The sequence below is a fragment of the Mobula birostris genome, chromosome 3 (assembly GCF_030028105.1).
Source record: "Mobula birostris isolate sMobBir1 chromosome 3, sMobBir1.hap1, whole genome shotgun sequence".
Classification (NCBI taxonomy): domain Eukaryota; kingdom Metazoa; phylum Chordata; class Chondrichthyes; order Myliobatiformes; family Myliobatidae; genus Mobula; species Mobula birostris.
This window is the reverse complement of record NC_092372.1, coordinates 3,781,799-3,800,603: the sequence shown is the minus strand read 5'-3', so window position 1 is coordinate 3,800,603 and position 18,805 is coordinate 3,781,799. Positions and strand designations below refer to the sequence as shown.

The following is an 18,805-nucleotide window of genomic DNA, read 5'->3' as shown; positions in this document are numbered from 1 at the left end:
CTGAAGGAGAGGGTCTGGGAGGGGAGGGGAGGGGGCCAGGGGATTGTTCCTGGGGAGGCGGGGAGGAGAGGGTGGATGTTACATCAAGCAGGGTTGGGATCAGGACCCACACCACCAGGTTCAGGAATAATTAAACAGTCTAATCTCAGAATTCATCCGTCATCTGGGACCCCCACCACCCAGTTCATGCTCTCTTCTCACTGCTGCCTTCAGGAAGGAGGTACAGGAGCCTCAGGACCCACACCACCAGGTTCAGGGACAGTTATTACCCCTCAACCATCAGGAAGGAGGTATAGGAGCCTCAGGATCCACACCACCAGGTTCAGGGACAGTTATTACCCCTCAACCATCAGGTTCTTGAGCCAAAGGGGATAACTTCACTCAACCCAACACTGAACTGTTCCCACAACCTATGGACTCACTTTCAAGGACTCGTCATCTCACGTTCTCAATATTTATTGTTTATTTATTTATTATTTATTTTTGTATTTGCCCAGTTTGTGTCCTTTGCATGTTGTTTGTCCATCCTGTTGAGTCCGGTCTATCATTGATTCTATTGTGTTTCTCAGTATTTACTGTGAATGCCCGCAAGAAAAGGAGTCTCTGGGTGAGATATACGTACTTCGATGACAAATTTACTTTGAACTTTGACAAAAAGTGAACACGAGGATCTGCAGATGCTGGGAATCCAGAGCAAATGCACAAGATGCTGGAGGAACTCAGCAGGTCAGGCAGTATCTATGGAGGGGAATAAGCAGTCGATGTTTCGGCTCAAGACCCTTCATCGGGACCAGAAAGGGAGGGGGAAGAAGGTGGGGGAGGGGAAGGAGTACAAGCTGGAAGGTGATGGGTGAGACCAGGTGAGGGGGACAGACGGAGAGTGGCTGATGGAGGGGGATGAAGTGAGAAGCTGGGAGGCGATGGGTGGGAAAGGCAAAAGGATGGAGAAGAAGGAACCTGATAGGAGAGGAGAGTGGACCGTGGGAGAAAGGGAAGGAGGAGAGGTACCAGGGGAGGTGATGAGTGGGAAAGGTAAAGGCTGAAGAAGAACGAACCTGTTAGGAGTGGAGAGTGGACCATGGGTGAAAGAGGAGGAGGAGAGGTACCGGGGGAGATGATAGGCAGGTGAGGAGAGGAGGAGGGTTGAGAGGGTAACCAGAATAGAAAATGGAAAAAGAGAGAAGGGGGGAGGTGGAGAAATTACTGGAAGTTAGAGAAATGAATGATCACTCCATCAGGTTGGAGGCTACCCAGACAGAATATGAGGTATTGCTCCCCCCAGCCTGATTGTGGGCTCATTGTAGGCTGCTCCAGACTGGAGTGAGTGAACAGCTGGGAAAACGGATGGCATTGGGTGCATAGTTATATTTTAATCAGAATTCAGAAATAATACCTTCACTCTTCCTGGTGTCTGTCTGACGGAACTCTAACTCCTCTGTTGCTTTATGAGACCCGTCTATCATTATGGGGAACGTAAGATCGCTGGCAAATAAAATGGAGGAACTAGCAATACTCATGAGGCCGAGAATGAATATCGGGAACGCAGTGCTACGTGTTTCACTGAGACGTGGTTACACGAGCAATTCCCAGATTCCCATAGGTTCTCAGTGCTGCAAACAGACAGAGTTAATCTCTAGTGCAGTGAGAGGAAGGGAGGTGGGCTTGCTGTGCTTGTGAACAGCAGAGGCTGTAATCCCAGTCACATTTCTGTGAAAGAAAGAATCTGCACTCCGGACATCGATAAGCTGCTGTGAGTTTGCATCCATATTATCTACCACAGGAGTTCAGCCACGCCGTATTGCTTGCTCTTTACATACCGCCTTTCTGACGCAGTCCCAGTGCTGCGTGTGACGTCGTACACACTACCATCCCGAGACTCCAGACTCGAACACCACAATGCATTCGTCGCCGCATCGGCAGTCTTCAACCATGTTTCTGTCACCAACCGCACCCACCATCGATAAGTTTGTCAAGTGTCATATAAGAGAAAATAAAACACTGGACCTCTTGTATGCAAATGTCAAAGATACACAGATGCTACCTGGCCTGCTGGGTTCCTCCAGCATTTTGTGTGTGTTGCTTGGATTTCCAGCATCTGCAGATTTTCTTTTGTTTGTGATTGTCCATATCCCCTCCTTGCCCTGCACCTGCCATCCACACCTCCACATACCAACTGCTATTGTCCTGATCTTCACCTGCCCAGCCCCCACTGTCCACCAACTCTCCATCATCATGGACTCACCTTCACTACTGAGCAGCTGAGAAGGGCTCTGGGGAAACTCAGACATGGCAAAGCATTGGGACCGGATGGTGTGAACCCCAAGGTCCTGAAGGAGTGTGCTAAGCAGCTGTGTGGAGCTCTCCAGCACATTTTCAATCCGAGTCTCAGCCTGGAAAGGGTCCCGACTGTGTGGAAAACATTATGTGTGGTCCTGGTACCCAAGAAAGGCCGAATAAAAGTCTTGAATGACTACTGCCCAGTAGCCCTGACCTCACACATTATGAAGACCTTTGAGAGGCTGGTCCTGGTTCACTTCCTACCCCTGGTCAGATCAACCCTTGATCCCCTGCAGTTTGCTTACCAGGAGCACATTGGAGTCGATGATGCTGTCATCTACCTGCTGAACAGAGCCTACGCCCATTTGAATAAGCATGGCAGCACTGTGAGGATCATGTTTTTTTTAATTTCCTAAGTGCTTTCACTACCATACAGTCTTCGTTGCTGAGGGAAAAGCTCCGTTCAATCCAGGTTGGCACTTCCATTGTATCCTGGATAATGGACTACCTGACTGGCAGATCACAGTTTGTGCGGCTTCAGAGCTGTGTGTTAGACATTGATATAAGCAGCACTGGTGCCCCACAGGGGACTGTTTTGGCTCCCTTCTTGTTTCCCCTGTATACCTCAGACTGTAAATACAACACTGAGTCATGTCATCTGCAGAAATTCTCTGAGACTCAGCAATAGTTGGGTGTATTAAGGGAGGATGGGAAGATGAATACAGGGCCCTGGTGGAGGACTTTGTCAAATGGTACAAGCTGAATCATCTGCAGCTCAGCATCAGTAAGACAAAGGAGATGGTGATGGACTTTAGGAAGACTAAGCCTGCATTGCTCCCTGTTACTATTGATGGTGAGGACGTGGATATGAAGACCTACAAGGACCTGGAGGTGCACCTGGATGACAGATGTGACTGGGGCACCAACAAAGAGGCTGTGTACACGTAGGGCCAGTGTTGCCTCTATTTCCTGTGGAGATTTGAGGTTCTTTGGAGTATGCAGGCATTTCCTTCAACTGACACACATCAAAGTTGCTGGTGAACGCAGCAGGCCAGGCAGGATCTCTAGGAAGAGGTACAGTTGACATTTTGGGCCGAGACCCTTCGTCAGGACTAACGTCGACTGTACCTCTTCCTAGAGATGCTGCCTGGCCTGCTGCGTTCACCAACAACTTTGATGTGGGTGGCTTGAATTTCCAGCATCTGCAGAATTCCTCGTGTTTGCACTTCCTTAAATTGTTCTCCCAGTCTGTTGTTGCCAGTACAATCTTCTATGCAGTGGTGTGCTGGGGCAATGGCATCAACACGGGTGATGCCAACAGGCTCAATAAACTGATTAGAAAGGCTGGCTCTGTTATGGGAGTCAAACTGGACACACTGGAGTCTGTGGTAGAACAAAGGACTCTATGGAAAATCCTAGCAATTCTGGACAATGCTTCTCATCCTCTGCATGCCACCTTGGCTGAACAGGGGAGCATTTTTAATAACAGACTAAGACAATTGTGCTGCTCCAAAGAACACTATGTGAGGTCATTCTTACCCTCGGCCATGAGGGCTCTATAATGAGTCAACCAGGGAAGTGATGAATCCCTCCTGTTAGACTGTTTTAGGTAACACTTTTTTATTCTTTCTTACTTTTAATATTTGTATACCTGTGTCTATCTATCTATGTCATGTGCATGTCACAGAACCACAGAATGGTGACAGCAGGAAGAAAATGGCAACTGCATCTAGTCTATGCTGGTTCTGTGCAAGATTAATCCTACATCCTTTGATCTCATTCTCTTTTAAGAATTTCACATAATTCCATTCTGAATGCCACGATCAAATGTGCAGACTTTGACACGGGACATGAAACAGTACACACAGGAACAGGCCTTTCAGCAAACAATGTTGTGCTCAACCAATTACATTAGTCATCATATGACCAATTAAACTAATCTCTTCTGTCTACACAATGTCCATATGCTTGCATTTTCCTCATGTTCACGTGCCAATCTAAACATCTCTTAGAAGTCCCTAATGTATCTGCCTCTACCACCACCCCAGGCAGTTCATTCCGGACACCCACCACTCTCTGTGTGAAAAAAAAACTTGATCCTCACATCTCCTTTGAACTTACCCCCTCTCACCTTAAGTGTATGTCCTCTGTATTAGACATTTCAACCCTGGTAAAAAGATACTGTCTCGTCTGCTCTATCTATGCCTCTCATAATCCTATAAACCTCTATCAGATCTCCCCTCAGACTCTGCCACTCCAGAGAAAACAACCCATGCTTGTCCAACTTCTCATTATAGCACATGCCCTCTTATCCAGTAAGCATCCTGGTAAACCTCTTCTGCACCCTCTCCAAAGCCTCGACATCCTTCTCAAAGTGGGCCAGCAAGAGAAAATCTGCAGATGCTGGAAATCCAAGACACACACACAAAATGCTGGAGGAACTCAGCAGGCCAGGCAGCATTTTGTGTGTGTTGTCCCTAAAATGGATGGTAAGATTTATATGCAATAATCCAGCTGTGACCTAACTAGAGTTTTATAAAGCTGCAACATAACTTCCTGATTTTTGAACCCAATGCCTTGACTAATAAAGACAAGCAAGCCATGTGCCTTCTTAACCACCGTATCAACCTGTGCAGCCACTTTCAGGATCGATGAACTTGGACTTCAAAATCCCTCTACTCATCATCATTGTTAATGCTCTTGCCCTCAACAGAGCACTGTTTCTTTATGTTTGACCTACCAAGGTGCAACACTTCATATTTGTGCAGGTTAACCTCCATCTGGCCATTTCTCCACCCGTATCTGTAACTGAACACCACTAATCGTGGACCTCCAGCTAGAATGAGTCCCTTCGACCACTACATTCTGTCTTCTCTGGGCAAGCAAGATCTGAGTCCTAATGGCCAATTCACCAGTGATCGCACACATTTCAATCTTCTTGTTGAGCTGCCCATGAGAGACCCTGTCAAAAGCCCAACTAAAATCCATGTAGAACCTGTCAATTGATGCAGTCCCATTTATAACCACAGACTGTGAAGGAACATTTTCCCCTCACGGTGCACTGTGGATGCCGAGACCCTTTACAGTGTTGATAAGCAGAGGGATCTCAGGGTCGAAGAGCATCACTGCCTGATAGTGGCTACACAGGTTGACAGGGTGGTAAGAAAGAACGTGGTGCTCTGTATGCGCAGAGCTAGAACAGCGACAGAGCTGTAGGATTAAACGTTTCAGTAACGGTACTCACTGGACAAACTACCATGCGGGAGCAACAAACGGAGCCCACTGAGCTGAACACACATGCGTACTCCAAAGCCTGCAGGAAAAGAGAGGTCCTTCCATGCGTAGGAGGCCTAATCGTTACACTGCGCGATCAGTCGTCTGGATGCACACGCCACATGCTCATAACCGATCCAATACTCTTCATACCTTTAGTAGTCAAGTCACAGATTCAGAAGTCTGCAGTTTTATAAAACACTACTTAGGCTGCATCTGGAGTTTTGCATACAGTTCTAGTTACCCCATTATAGGAAGGATGTCCAGGCTTTGGAGAAGGTGCAGAAGAGGTTTACCAGGATGTTGCCTGGTCTACAGGACATGTGCTACAATGAGGTTGGCCAAACTTGGGTTGTTTTCTCTGGAGCGGCAGAAGCTGAGGGGAGATCCAATAGAGGTTTACAAGATTCTAACAGGCATAGATAGAGTAGGCAGACAGTATCTTTTTCCCAGGGTTGATGCTTCTAACACCAGAGGACATTTTATATTGCAGTGTTTGCTGCTCTGAGCAATTAGCTTGCAGACGTGTCATCACTAGTCAAGATGACACTCTCAGTGCGCAGTTGTTGGTGTTTCTCTCTGGGAGTGTGCGCGTTTATATAGCGCCCTATTCACTTGCCCGGGTCCCAATTGGCTACCCCTTCAGCTGACCTTTGAGGGATAGAAGGTACACACACACACCAGATATTGATCTCCCACTGCCACCACCCAGTCCCCAAAAGAAAAGCTGATTTCACAGAGAGCACAAACACTGCACAACCACCCAACTTAGGGCCAGGGAAGAGAAGCGCTTATTCAAACTTCTCCAGAACAATGATTACCCACAGAATTTCATCAGGAGATGCTGACTAAGGACAGAATACCACTCAGACCTGTCTCAATGCGCAGTGCAAGACGTGAAATGACAGCTCGACTGCTGGAACCTCATGGAATCACAATCGCTCACAAACCAACAGCGAATTTAAGGAAGCCTGTCTCAAGAACCAAGGTACTAGTAAAGACAGCTGACAAAAGCACTGTGGTGTACAAGATCACCTGTGGAGACTGCACCAAGAACTACATCGGCAGGCAGGACGTAAGCTCTCAACTCATTTACAGGAACACAAACCGGCGGTAAGGAGATATAATCCACTGTCGCTGATCTCGGTACATGAGGACCGAGAGGGACACCACTTCAACTGGGACACCACGGGGGTTCTGCCGCAGGCAAACATGACACTCTTAAAAGCATGATAACTCTGTAAACAAACATACGGAAATATACGCCACCTACCAATGCCTAAGAACCAGTAGAATTCAAAGGTCATCTGAAGGGTAGCCAGTCAGGACCCAGGCAGTTGAATGGGGGGTGGCGATATGGGCACTCTCAGAGGCAAACACCAACAGCTGCACACCGAGGATGTCACCTCGACTGGTGACGGAACGTCTGCAAGCTAATGACCAAGCTCGACGAACACCACAGTATTAAACACCTTAACCCGAACTACCAATATTCACAATCCCAAACCGGAGTGCATGCATTTTAGGTGAGAGGGAGTAATCTTAAAGGAGACGTAAAGGGCAAGTTTTTTACACAGAGAGTGGACTGGGGTGGTGGTAAACGCAAGAAGAGATGTTTAGACAAATGAATGTGAGAAAAAAAAGGAATGCTATGGACATTGTGTAGGCACAAGGGATTAGTTTAGTTGGCCATTTGATGACTAATTTAATTGGTTCAGCACAGCATCGTGGGCCAAAAGGCCTGTTCCTGTGTGTACTGCTCTATGCTCAATAAAAATTCCCTTTCATTCAAGAGAGGCTGTTAGGGATTGCGGAGAAATTAATTTAGTCAGAGGGTGGTAAGTCTGTGGAATCTGTTGCCATGAGTGGCTGTGGAGGCTCTGTCATTGGGTACGTTTCAGGCAGAGATAGATAGGTTCTTGATTAGCCAGGGCATCAAAGGGTATGGGGAGAAGGCAGGGGAGTGGGGATGACTGGAAGAATTGGATCAGCCCATGATTGAATGGCGGAGCAGACTCAATAGGCTGAATGGCCTACTTCTGCTCCTATATCTTATGGTCTTATGGAAGAACTGCAAATGTGAGCCCACTGTTCAAGAAAGAATGGGTGCTGAAAACAACGAAATGGAGACTAGGTGGCCCATCATCTACCGTTGGGAAAATACAGGACAAAATAGCAGGGCTTCAAAAATCTACACGGCTAACATGCAGAGTCAACGTGGTTTGACAAAAGGGGAAACATTGCTTGAACGTCATTCCCCACAACAACACCCAATGCTTAGACTTGTTAGCGAAAGGATGGATCACACAGGACTATTGCACTACCTGCTTGCCTTACCTCCCTTCCTGGTGGTCACCCACCTCCTCGCATTCAGCTCCTGTGCTTAAGACCATGCGACCCCTCACTGGGCCCGTATTCGAACTTGGCCTGTTAGCTGGTTCTGCTAGTAGCCACAGGACTAGGCAGCAAGAAGGCACCTTTCATCAACAATATACATCTAGGGTCACTATAATTTGGGATTCAGCCAAACAGGAATGCCATGATGTTCCAGTTAAAGAAACCTCAATTTGAGCTAATACTGTGTAAATATTGCTCATACACATGTTAGTCAACATGAAATAACAGATCGTACACAGCATTAAATTATAAAGAAATTATATTTACAAATTTCAGTTTTATGGAACAGTTAATAGGAAAAAGAAAAGAAAAAAAATATAAAAGGCCCATTACAGTTAACCCAGTCCAAATGTGCACATAAAGTTGGAGCTCATCTTGAAGTTGTCCTTTTTAGCTGGACTCACGGTCTGTGTGAAAGCACACACCACATTCTGAACGTTGCTCCAAACCCATCTCGAATGAACTGGCTCTCGCAGGAGTATTGACCCTTCCTCCTTGGAGCCATTCATCTGCACAGGAGACTTTGTGCAATGGGGACACTCCTTCCCACAGCATTCCCAGCCATCTTCCTTCCTGCCCTCTCCACAGCTCCTGCTGAAAAAATCCCGCAAACCACACTGTCCGTCACCAACCTCTCTCTGCCCCACTCTCTCAAGCTTTCTCCCGACTCCGCCATCCTGATTAGCTGACACAACATTCCCAACTTGAACATCATAGCCCCTTGATTTTTAGCCGAAACCAAAACACACTGCTCTTACAGAACTGCTAAAATGAAATACCTACAACATAGCAGTAAAAATCTTAACCAGGGTAAAGCAACAATAACACACAGGAGCAGAATTAGGCCATTTGACCCATCATGTCTGCTCCGCCATTTCATCATGGCTCATTTATTATCCCTCTCAATGCCATTCTCCTGCCTTCCTGCCATATCCTTTGATTTCCTGACTAATCAAGAAGCTATCACCCTCCACTTTAAATATTCTTAATGACTTGACCTCCACGTCTGCCTGTGGTAATAAGTTTCACAGATTATTCATCTTCTGGCTAAAGAATTCCTCCTTGTCTTTGTTCTAAATGGTTGTCCCTCTATGCTGAGGCTGTGCTGTCTGGTCCTGGACTCCTCCACTATAGGAAACTCCCTCTCCATATCCACTCTCTCTAGGCCTTTCAATATTTGATAGTTCCAATGAGATCCTTCCTCATTCTTCTAAACTCCAGTGAGTACAGGCCCAGGGCCATCAAACACTCTTCATTCATTAACCCTTTCATTCCAAGAATCATTCTCGTGCACCTCCTCTGGACTCTCTCCAATGCTAGCACATCTTTTCTTAGATGAGGAGCCCAAAACTCTCAATACTTCTGACCAGTGCCTCATAAAGCCTCAGCATTACATCCTTGCTTTAATATTCTAGTCCTCTCAAAATGATTGCTAACATTGCATTTTCCTTCCTCAGTACCGACTCAGTCTGCAAGTTAACCTTTAGAGAATCGTGCATGAGGATTCTCAAGCCCCTGTGCAGTGACCAGATCACTTAACATATTCTCTACGCCCTGTATGGACCAATCACCATGGCTGCAGCTGGACACACCCCTTTCTAGTGTAGCCAACCAGGAAAACTGGAAAAGCCCTGAGTTCTCACACCCTCCGCGAATTCAAGTAAATTTATTATCAAAGTACATATATTTATTTATTTAAAGATACAGTGAGGAACAGTCCCTCAGTCCCTTCCAGCCCAATGAGCCACACTGTCCAGCAAACCACCAATTTAACAAAGAATATAGAAATCCACAGCACATTACAGGCCCTTCGGCCTACAATGTTGTGCTGACCATGTAACCTATTCTAGAAACTGCCTAGAATTTCCCTAACACATAGCCCTCTATTTTACTAAGCTCCATGTATCTATCACTTTCTGTGAAAATCTTACCTCTGACATCCCCCTTCTACCTACTTCCAAGCACCTTAAAACGATGCCCTCTTGTGCTAGCCATTTCATCCCTGGGAAAAAGCCTCTGACTATCCACACGATCAATGCCTCTCATTATCTTATACACCTCTATCAGGTCATCTCTCATCCTCCGTCGCTCCAAGGAGAAAAGGCTGAGTTCACTCAACCACTTAACCCTAGCCTACTGACAGGACAAATTACAATGACCAATTAACCTATTAACCGGCACGTCTTTGGACTGTTGGAGGAAACCAGAGCACCTGGAGGAAACCCATGTGTTGATGGGAAAGATGTACAAGCTTTTTACAAACAGTGCCGGAGTTGAATTCCGAACTCCAGTGACGCAAGTTAACCACTGTACCATGGTGGTGCCCCAGTAGGTCACCATATACTACCCCGAGATACATTTTCTTGTAGGTATTCACAGTAAATACAAAGAAGCACAATAGAATAAGTGAAACACTGTACACTAACTAAGACAAACAAGCAACTAATATGCAAAAGACAACAGATTATGCAAATCCAAAAAAGATTAAAAAAAAACAGAATATTAATAATAAGTAAATAATAAACATTGAGAACGAGTTGTAGATTCTTTGAAAGTGAGTCCGGAGATTGTGGGATCGGCTCAGTAATTGGGTAGGTGATTTCATTTTGATTTTCCTGAGGCAGTGAGAAGGCATTTCTCGCTTGCTCAGTCAACATAGCCAAAGTCCCCACCCTCACTGGACACTCTCTCTTCCCCCACTCTCATCGGGCAGAAGATTCAAAAGCCTGAAAGCACATGCCACAGGCTCAAGAACAGATTCTGTCCCACGGTTATATGACTATTGAATGGTCTCCTAGTACAAACAGATGAACTCTTGATCTCACAATCTACCTCATTATGATCTTGCACCTTATTGTCTATCTGCACTGCACTTACTCTGTAGCTGTTACACACAAACTTTTCACAGTGTCTCCGTACATGTGAAAATTTCCAACCAATTCCAATTGCCGGAAGGGGGAGCACGCCACTGCCCTGGTTTTGGTAACATTTCTCTTGACCTTGGCCTATTTTTGTTCCTGTGATGATGTCCTTACTCTCTGATGAAGTGGCTGTTTTGCACGTGCACAGATTGAGGCGCTGGACGTGGGCAGACTGGTGAAATTACGTGTGGGCCATGATGGGAGTGGTATTGCCCCAGGCTGGTTCCTGGACTCCATCAGGATCAGCCGGCTGAAACTCCAGACTGTGCAGGATGACAAAAAGAAGAAGAAAAAGAAAAAGAAGGTAGAGGAGGATGTGAATGCCATACCGGAGGAGGTGGTGGAGACCTACACTTTCAACTGTCAACGCTGGCTGGCCAGTGACGAGGGAGACCGACAGCTGCTGCTGGAACTCCTGCCAGAAGATGCTGAGGACCTGGAAGGTAAGGGAGGTTCCTGGCCCACTTTCATCTTTGATAAATCGCTTCACTGACACTGCTGAAGGGAGTTGTGGTGCTAATTTAGAAAGGCTGAGATAGAGTGGGTGTGGAGAGATTGTTTCCTGTAGTGGGGGAGTCTAGGACCAAAAGGCATGGCATCAGAATGGAGAGGCGTCCATTCAGAACACAGGTGTGGAGGAATTTCTTCAGCCAGAGGGTGTTGAATCTGTGGAATTTGCTGCCACAAATGGCTGTGGAGGCCAAGTCACTGGGTACATTTAAAGTGGAGGTTGATAGTTTCTAGATTAGTCAGAGGATCGAAGGTTCTGGGGAGAAGGCAGGAGAATGGGGTTGAAAGGGATAATAAATCAGCCATGTTGAAATGCTGAAGCAGTCCAAGATGGGCTCAGTGAGCCTAATTCTGCTCCTGTGTCTTATGGCCTAACAGTCTAAAACTGGTGACAGGCCCACTACGTCTGCAAATGATGGCTGGATTCTTGATTTCGAACCTGTCTCTAAAGGTAGAACCAGTAGCATGATGGCAGTTCAAGTCTCCACCTGGTGAACTTAAATTCAGTTCCTTAACTAAACCTGCAAATTGAATAAAGCTTGCAATGATATTGTAGCACCTGTATAGTGCTCGTCCTATCTCGTGTGACTGGCCGCTGCACTCTTTATGAGAAAATCGAATTGCATAGTATTATACCAGGTGCTAGTAGGTCATCAGAAGCTCTAGGTATCGGAAGGAGGCAGTGAATAGAAAACACACACTTCCGGAAGTAAGTTTGTTCATAAAAATAGCAGTATATGCAAAATATTTACACGAGCAAGAAGAATTCAAAATTCCAACATTCTGTTAGAAAGCATTTAATTGGAGTAAGGGGAATTATGAGGTTATCAGGCAGGAAATTGGAAGCTTAAATTGGAAACAGATGTTCTCAGGGGAAAGTACGGAAGAAATGTGGCAAATGTTCAGGGGATATTTGTGTGGAGTTCTGCACAGGTACATTCCAATGAGACAGGGAAGTTATGGTGGGTACAGGAACCGTGGTGTACAAAGGCTGTAATAAATCCAGTCAAGAAGAAAAGAAAGGCAATGGCGCCATCAGAAGCTCTCAATTGATATACCGCTTGATTCTACGCTTGCCTTTCCTCTCCCTTCCCCGTGATGGCAAACTGACACATGGCCTTCACCCCCGGGACAGGAACGCTCTCCCACTCCTCATCCCTGACCAGTCCTTCATGCGCACGTCGGGACAAATCATCGGCATCAACGTTCTGCTCCGGCTGGTACTTCAGGCTGAAATCAGAGGCAGACAGTGCCGCCAACCACCAATGGCCTGTGGCATCCAGTTTCACTGAGGTCAGGATATAAGTTTGGGAAATAAGATTGTTGCCCGTCCTCATCTCAAATTTGACACCATAGAGGTAGTCACTCAATTTATCCACCACGGCCCATTTCAATGCCAGGAACTCCAATTTGTGCATGAGATAGTTTTTCTCAGAGGGTGACAGACTCCAGCTGACAAACGCAACAGGTCTCAACCCTGTACCCTGATCCTGATACAGGACACCCCCAACCCCTCTCTGCTGGCATCTGTATGCAGTAAATATGGCAATCGGGGGTCTGCGAAAGCCAGCACAGGCGCCTGGGTCAGCATCTCCTTCAGCGACTGAAAGGCCTCTTCACATTTTGCATCCCATCTTGCTCCAAAAGGCTCCGAAGTACTATGATAATCTTTACCCTCCTCTCCTTTTGTCCTCCTCCCTTTCTTCCCCGAAGAAAGGTAACCACACAGAAGCTGATTTAAAGGGTGATTCACTTTCATGTAGCCCTTCACGAACCTCCAATAGTACCTACAGAACCCAAAGAAGGAGAGCAAAGCGCTCACAGTCTGGGGCCTTGGTCATGTGGTCACCACCTCTGTCTTAGCAGGATCCGTAGCTGCTCCATCCCGTGAGACTATGTGCGCAACATAACTGACAGATATCTTGCAGAACTGGCAGTTGTCCAGGGAAAGTTTTAGCCCTTTAGCTTTCAGGTGGCCCAGCACCTTCAGTAGCCTCACTTCATGTTCCTCCAATTTGGACCCAAACACTATGAGGTTATCTAGTTACACCAACACCTCAAGCAAATTCATATCCCCCACCATCTTCTCCATGACATGCTGGAAAGTCGCTGGGGCTCCCAATATGCCCTGGGGTATCCTTTCGAACTGGAAGAATCCCAGTGGACATATAAATGCCATCTTCTCTTTGTCAGCCTCACTCATGGGGATCTGGTAATATCCACTCCTCAAGTCCAGCACACTGAACCAGTTCACACCACTCAGACAGTCCAGCCTGTCTCCAATCCTGGGGACCGTATACTGGTCAGGATGGTATGCCTGTTCAGAGGCCTATAGTTCACATGCATCTGTACCTTCCCATTGTTCTTTTGGGCCACTACTATTGAGGGCGCATAGGGGCTTCAGGACTCGGTGATGATCTCAGCTTCATTCAATTTCAACAAATGCTGCCGAACGTCCTCCACCTCTGCAGATGCCAGTCGCTGCGACCTTTCTCTGAACGAGGTATCCTCAGTCACCCGGATAGTGTGACGAGTGCTCATTGAAACCTCCAAATGTTGAAAGGACTAGATAAGGCGGATGTGGAGAGGATGTTTCTTCTTGGGGGGGGGGGTATCCAGAACCAGAGGGCACAGACTCAAAATTGAAGGGCAACCTTTTAGAACAGAAGTAAGGAGGCAATTTTTTTAGCCGAAGAGTGGTGAATCTGTGGAATGCTCTGCCACAGACTGTGGTGGAGGCCAAGTTCGTGGGTATATTTAAAGCGGAAGTTGATAGTTTCCTGATCGGTCAGGGCATCAAAGGATATGGTGAGAGAGCAGGTGTATGGGGTTGAGTGGGATCTGGGATCAGCCATGATGAGATAGCAGAGCAGACTCGATGGGCTGAATGGCCTAAATATGCTCCTATGTCTTATGGTCTCTATTTCCCTCTCCACAGATTCTACCTGTCCTACTGAGTGTTTCCGGCATTCCCTGTTTTTATGATGTTGGCAGATTTTTCTTCATCATTGTATTCACAGAGAACTCGTACACTGTCCACGTGTTTACTGGGAATGTCCTAGGTGCAGGAACAGATGCGAACGTCTTCATTAACATTTACGGTGCGACAACTGACACAGGAGAAAGACACCTCAAGAGGTCAAATCACCTCAACAAGTTTGAAAAAGGACAGGTAGAGTATAACTGTCAGAGTGGAGGGCATCGTCTTTTGTACATTGTGTGTTTGTCCATCCCTGTCATCAGGATCAGAGTCAAGTTTAATATCACCGGCATATGTCGTGATTTTGCGGCAGCAATACAATGCAATGCATCATGATCAAGAAAGAAGGGAATTGCAGAAAGTCTATATATATATTAGATAGTTAAATTAAATAACTAGTGCAAAGATAATAATAATAATAATAAATACTTTATTGATCCTGAGTGGGAAATTCTTTCCTTAAAGCAGTCACATTTAAAACACACTTAGCAGTGTGCAGGCTGAACTTCCAATAATGTACAGGCTAATAATATACACAATAATAATGTGTAATGATAATGTACAAATTGATAAAGCAGAGCAATAGAAATAAAACAAGTATTGAGGTAGTGTTCGTGGGTTCAATGTCCATTTAGAAATCAGATGGCAGAGGGGAAGAAGCTGTTCATTGAGTGTATGCCTCCAGGCTGCAGTACCTCCTTCCTGAAGAGGAGATGTCCTGGGTGATGGACATTCTTGATGATGGACACCAGCTTTCAGAGGCATCACTTCTTGTACATGTCCTGGATACCACGGAGACTAGTACCCATGATGGGGCTGACTAATTTTATAACTCTCTGCAGCTTACTTCGATCCTGTGCAGTAGCCCCCAGCCCCCATACCAGACAGTGATACAGCCAGTCAGAATGCTCCCCACGGTACATCTGTAGAAATTTTCAAGTGTTTTTGGTGACAAACCAAATCTTCTCAAACTCCGAATGGAATATAGCCACTGTTGTGTCTCCTCTGTAGCTGCATCGATATTCCGGGTCCTCGGAGATATTGACACGCAGGAACTTGAAACTTCTCACTCTCTCCACTTCTGATCCCTTTTATGAGGACTGGCACGTGTTCCCTTGTCTTACCCTTTCTGAAGTTCACAATCATCTCTTGTTGACGTTGAATGTAGGGTTGAAGCTGCAGCACCATCCAACTAGCTGGTCAAGCGTAAAACATTCCCTCAGTCAACGTCTTCCACACAGCTCATGAAAATATCCCTTTTACATCTTTTTCATCTGTTTCTCACATTAAATGTGTTTCTGGGACTGTTGGAGCCTGTGATTTACAGTTTGCCGATTGAGTGATCCAGTGCTTTGCTGTCTCCGAGAAGATTCTGGGAAGCGAGTGTGTACTTGGACAGCCTTGGTTAGGAGAGACTTTGAGCTGGGGTGCAGGCCAGTGTTCAACTCCATTTCACCTGTTAAAGTGTCAAGGCAGATTGAGACCGCGAGGGAAACGTGGAAGCAAGTGAGAGTTTCCGCGCCGACTGCCTGCCTTTTGATCGCTGCTGGAGAAGAAAACTGTGAGTGGCCTATCGCTCTGTGGCTGGCGGGTAGGCCTCGCTGCCTCGTGTGGTAGCCCTCTCTTTCGCTGAATGTCGGTGATATCGGAGGATGGTATTGTGGTTCTGTGTTTATGGACTGTGGACTTTTTCAAACTTACGGTTTTTATACTCTTTTTTTTATGGCCTGTTCCTTTTCCGTTTTGTTGTGTGCGGGGAGTGTGATTGGGGTTGATGTTCTGTTGTGTTCTGTTAGCTTTTTGTGCGGGTGAGGGGTTGCTTTTTTGGGGGTTGATGTTCCAGTTGTGTTGGGAGGGGAGTTTTGGGGGGGGGTGTTGATGATTGGGATGCTTTTTGTTTTTGTGGGGGAGGGGTGGTAGAGTGGGGGGGTTTGATGTTCCTTTCTGAATGACTTTCATCCTTGTTTTGTGGCTATCTGGAGAAGAAAAATTTCAGAGTTGGATGCGGATACATGCTTTGATAATAAATGAATGAAGTTCTGAAATTCTGCTAACAATAATGGTATCGTCAGCATTTGTGCTATGCCTAGCCACACAGTCATTGGTGTAGAGAGACTAAAGCAGTGGTCTAAGCACACACCCCTGAGGTTGATTGTCAGTGAGGTGGAGATGCTGTTTCCGACTGGCGCAGGTAGTGATCTTCTGGTTAGGAAGTTGAGGATCCAGTTGCAGAAGGAGGTAAAGAGGCCCAGGTTCTGGAGCTTTTCCATCAGAACTGTGGGAATGATGGTGTTAAGCGCTGAGCTGTAGTCAATAAACCGCGTCCTGATGTAGGTATTTGTATTGCCCAGGTGATCCAAGGCCACGTAAAGAGCCAATGAGATTGTGACTGCTGTAGATCTATTGTGGTGATAGGCAAACTGCAGTGGGTCCAACCTCTAAAAGCACGTCTTCATCGTAGATGTGAGTGCTATTGGATGATAGTTGCTAAGGCTGCTCACCCTGCTTTTCTTGGGCACTGGTCTAATTGATGCCCTTTTGAAACACGTGGGAACCTCTGACTGTAGCAATAAGAGAAAGGAAGTGTGTTTGAACACACCCGCCAGTTGATTGGCACCGGTTTTCACAGCCCTGCCCAGTACTCCATCAGGGCCTGTCACCTTGCGAGGGTTCACCCGCTTAAAAGACAGCCTGACATTGGCCTCTAAGACAGAGATCCCACAGTAGCGGGTGCTGCATAGCTGTAGTTTTATTCTCTGTCATCAGCAGTTTTTCATTGATTATGTTGTGATTCTTTCTATTTATGGTGAAAGCCCCAAAGTAAAAGAATTTCAGGGTAGTATATGGTGAAATATATAAGACCGTAAGATGTGTGAGAAGAATTAGGCCATTTGGTCCATTGAGTCTGCTCTGACAATTCATCGTGGCTGATCCAATTTTCTCTCAGTCCCAATCTCCTGCTTTCCCCCCAACTCCCTTCATGTCCCGACCAATCAACAATGTATCAACATCTGCCTTAAATACACATAAAGATTTGGCCTGATTCACCACTCTCTGGCTAAAGAAATTCCTCCTCACCTCCATTCTAAAAGGACGTCCCTCTATTCTGAATCGGTGTCCTCTGGTCTTAGACTCTCCCACCATGGGAAACATCCTCTCCACATCCACTCTGTCAAGGACTTTCACCATTCGAGGGGTTTCACTGAGGTCTCCCCTCATTCTTCTGAATTCCAATGAATACAGGCCAGAATCGTCAGATATTCTTCATATGACAATCTAATCAATCCTGGAATCATCTCCTTGAACCTCCTTTGAACTCTCTCCAGCTACAGCACATCCTTTCTAAGATAAGGGGCCCAAAACTCCACCTATCTTCAATTAATCCACAGACTTTGCCACAAAGCCATCAATTCTATTATCCAAGTCATTGACATGTAACGAAAAAGAATTGGTCCCAACACGGTCCCCTGTGGAACACCACTAGTCACCGGCAGCCAGTCAGAATAGGGTCCCTTTATTCCCACTCTTTGCCTCCTGCCACTCAGACACTGGTTTCTCCATGCTAGAATCTTTCCCATAATACCATGGGCTAATACTTGTTAAGCAACCTCATGTGTGGCACCTAGTCAAAGGCTTTCTGAAAATCCAAGTACACAACATCAACCAAATCTCCTTTGTCTATCCTGCTTGTTATTTCTTCAAAGAATTCCAACAGATTTGTACAGCAAGATTTTCTCTTGAGGAAGCCATGCTAACTATGGCCTATTTTATCATGTGCCTCCAAGTACCTTGACACCTCATCCTTAATAATCAACTCCAACAATTTCCCAACTACTGAGGTCAGACTAAATAGCCTGTAGTTTCCTTTCTTCTGCTTTTCTCCTTTCTTGAATAGTGGAGTAACATTTGCAATTTTCCAGTCTTCCAGAATCATACCAGAATCCAGTGATTCTTGAAAGATCATTACTAGTGCCTCCATGATCTCTTCAGCCATCTCTTTCAGAACTCTGGGATGTAGACCATCTGGTCCAAGTGACTCATCTACCTACAGATCTTACAGTTTCTAAAAACCTTCTCTCTAGAAATGGCAACTTCACACACTTCTTGACCCCTGACACCTAGAACTTCCAACTTACTGCTAGTGTCTTCCACTGATGCCAAATACCATATAACCATATAACAATTTCAGCACAGAAACAGGCCATCTTGGCCCTTCTGGTCCATGCCGAACTCTTACTCTCACCTAGTCCCACTGACCTGCACTCAGCCCATAACCCTCCATTCCTTTCCTGTTCATACAGCTATCCAATTTAACTTTAAATGTCAACATTGAACCTGCCTCAACCACTTCTGCTGGAAGCTCGTTCCACACAGCTACCACTCTCTGAGTATAGAAGTTCCCCCTCATGTTACCCCAAAACTTTTGCCCTTTAACTCTCAACTCATG

General features: G+C 46.1%; 1 protein-coding gene across 1 annotated transcript in view; it reads left to right on the top strand.

Moving 5' to 3' along the window:
- LOC140194870 (lipoxygenase homology domain-containing protein 1-like) overlaps positions 1-18,805 on the top strand; it is a 351,891-nt gene that overhangs the window by 211,787 nt on the left and 121,299 nt on the right. Inside the window, exons 25-26 of the mRNA XM_072252157.1 lie at positions 11,017-11,311; positions 14,399-14,550. Coding sequence (XP_072108258.1) covers positions 11,017-11,311; positions 14,399-14,550 — 447 coding nt within the window. The remainder of the gene's footprint in view (positions 1-11,016; positions 11,312-14,398; positions 14,551-18,805) is intronic.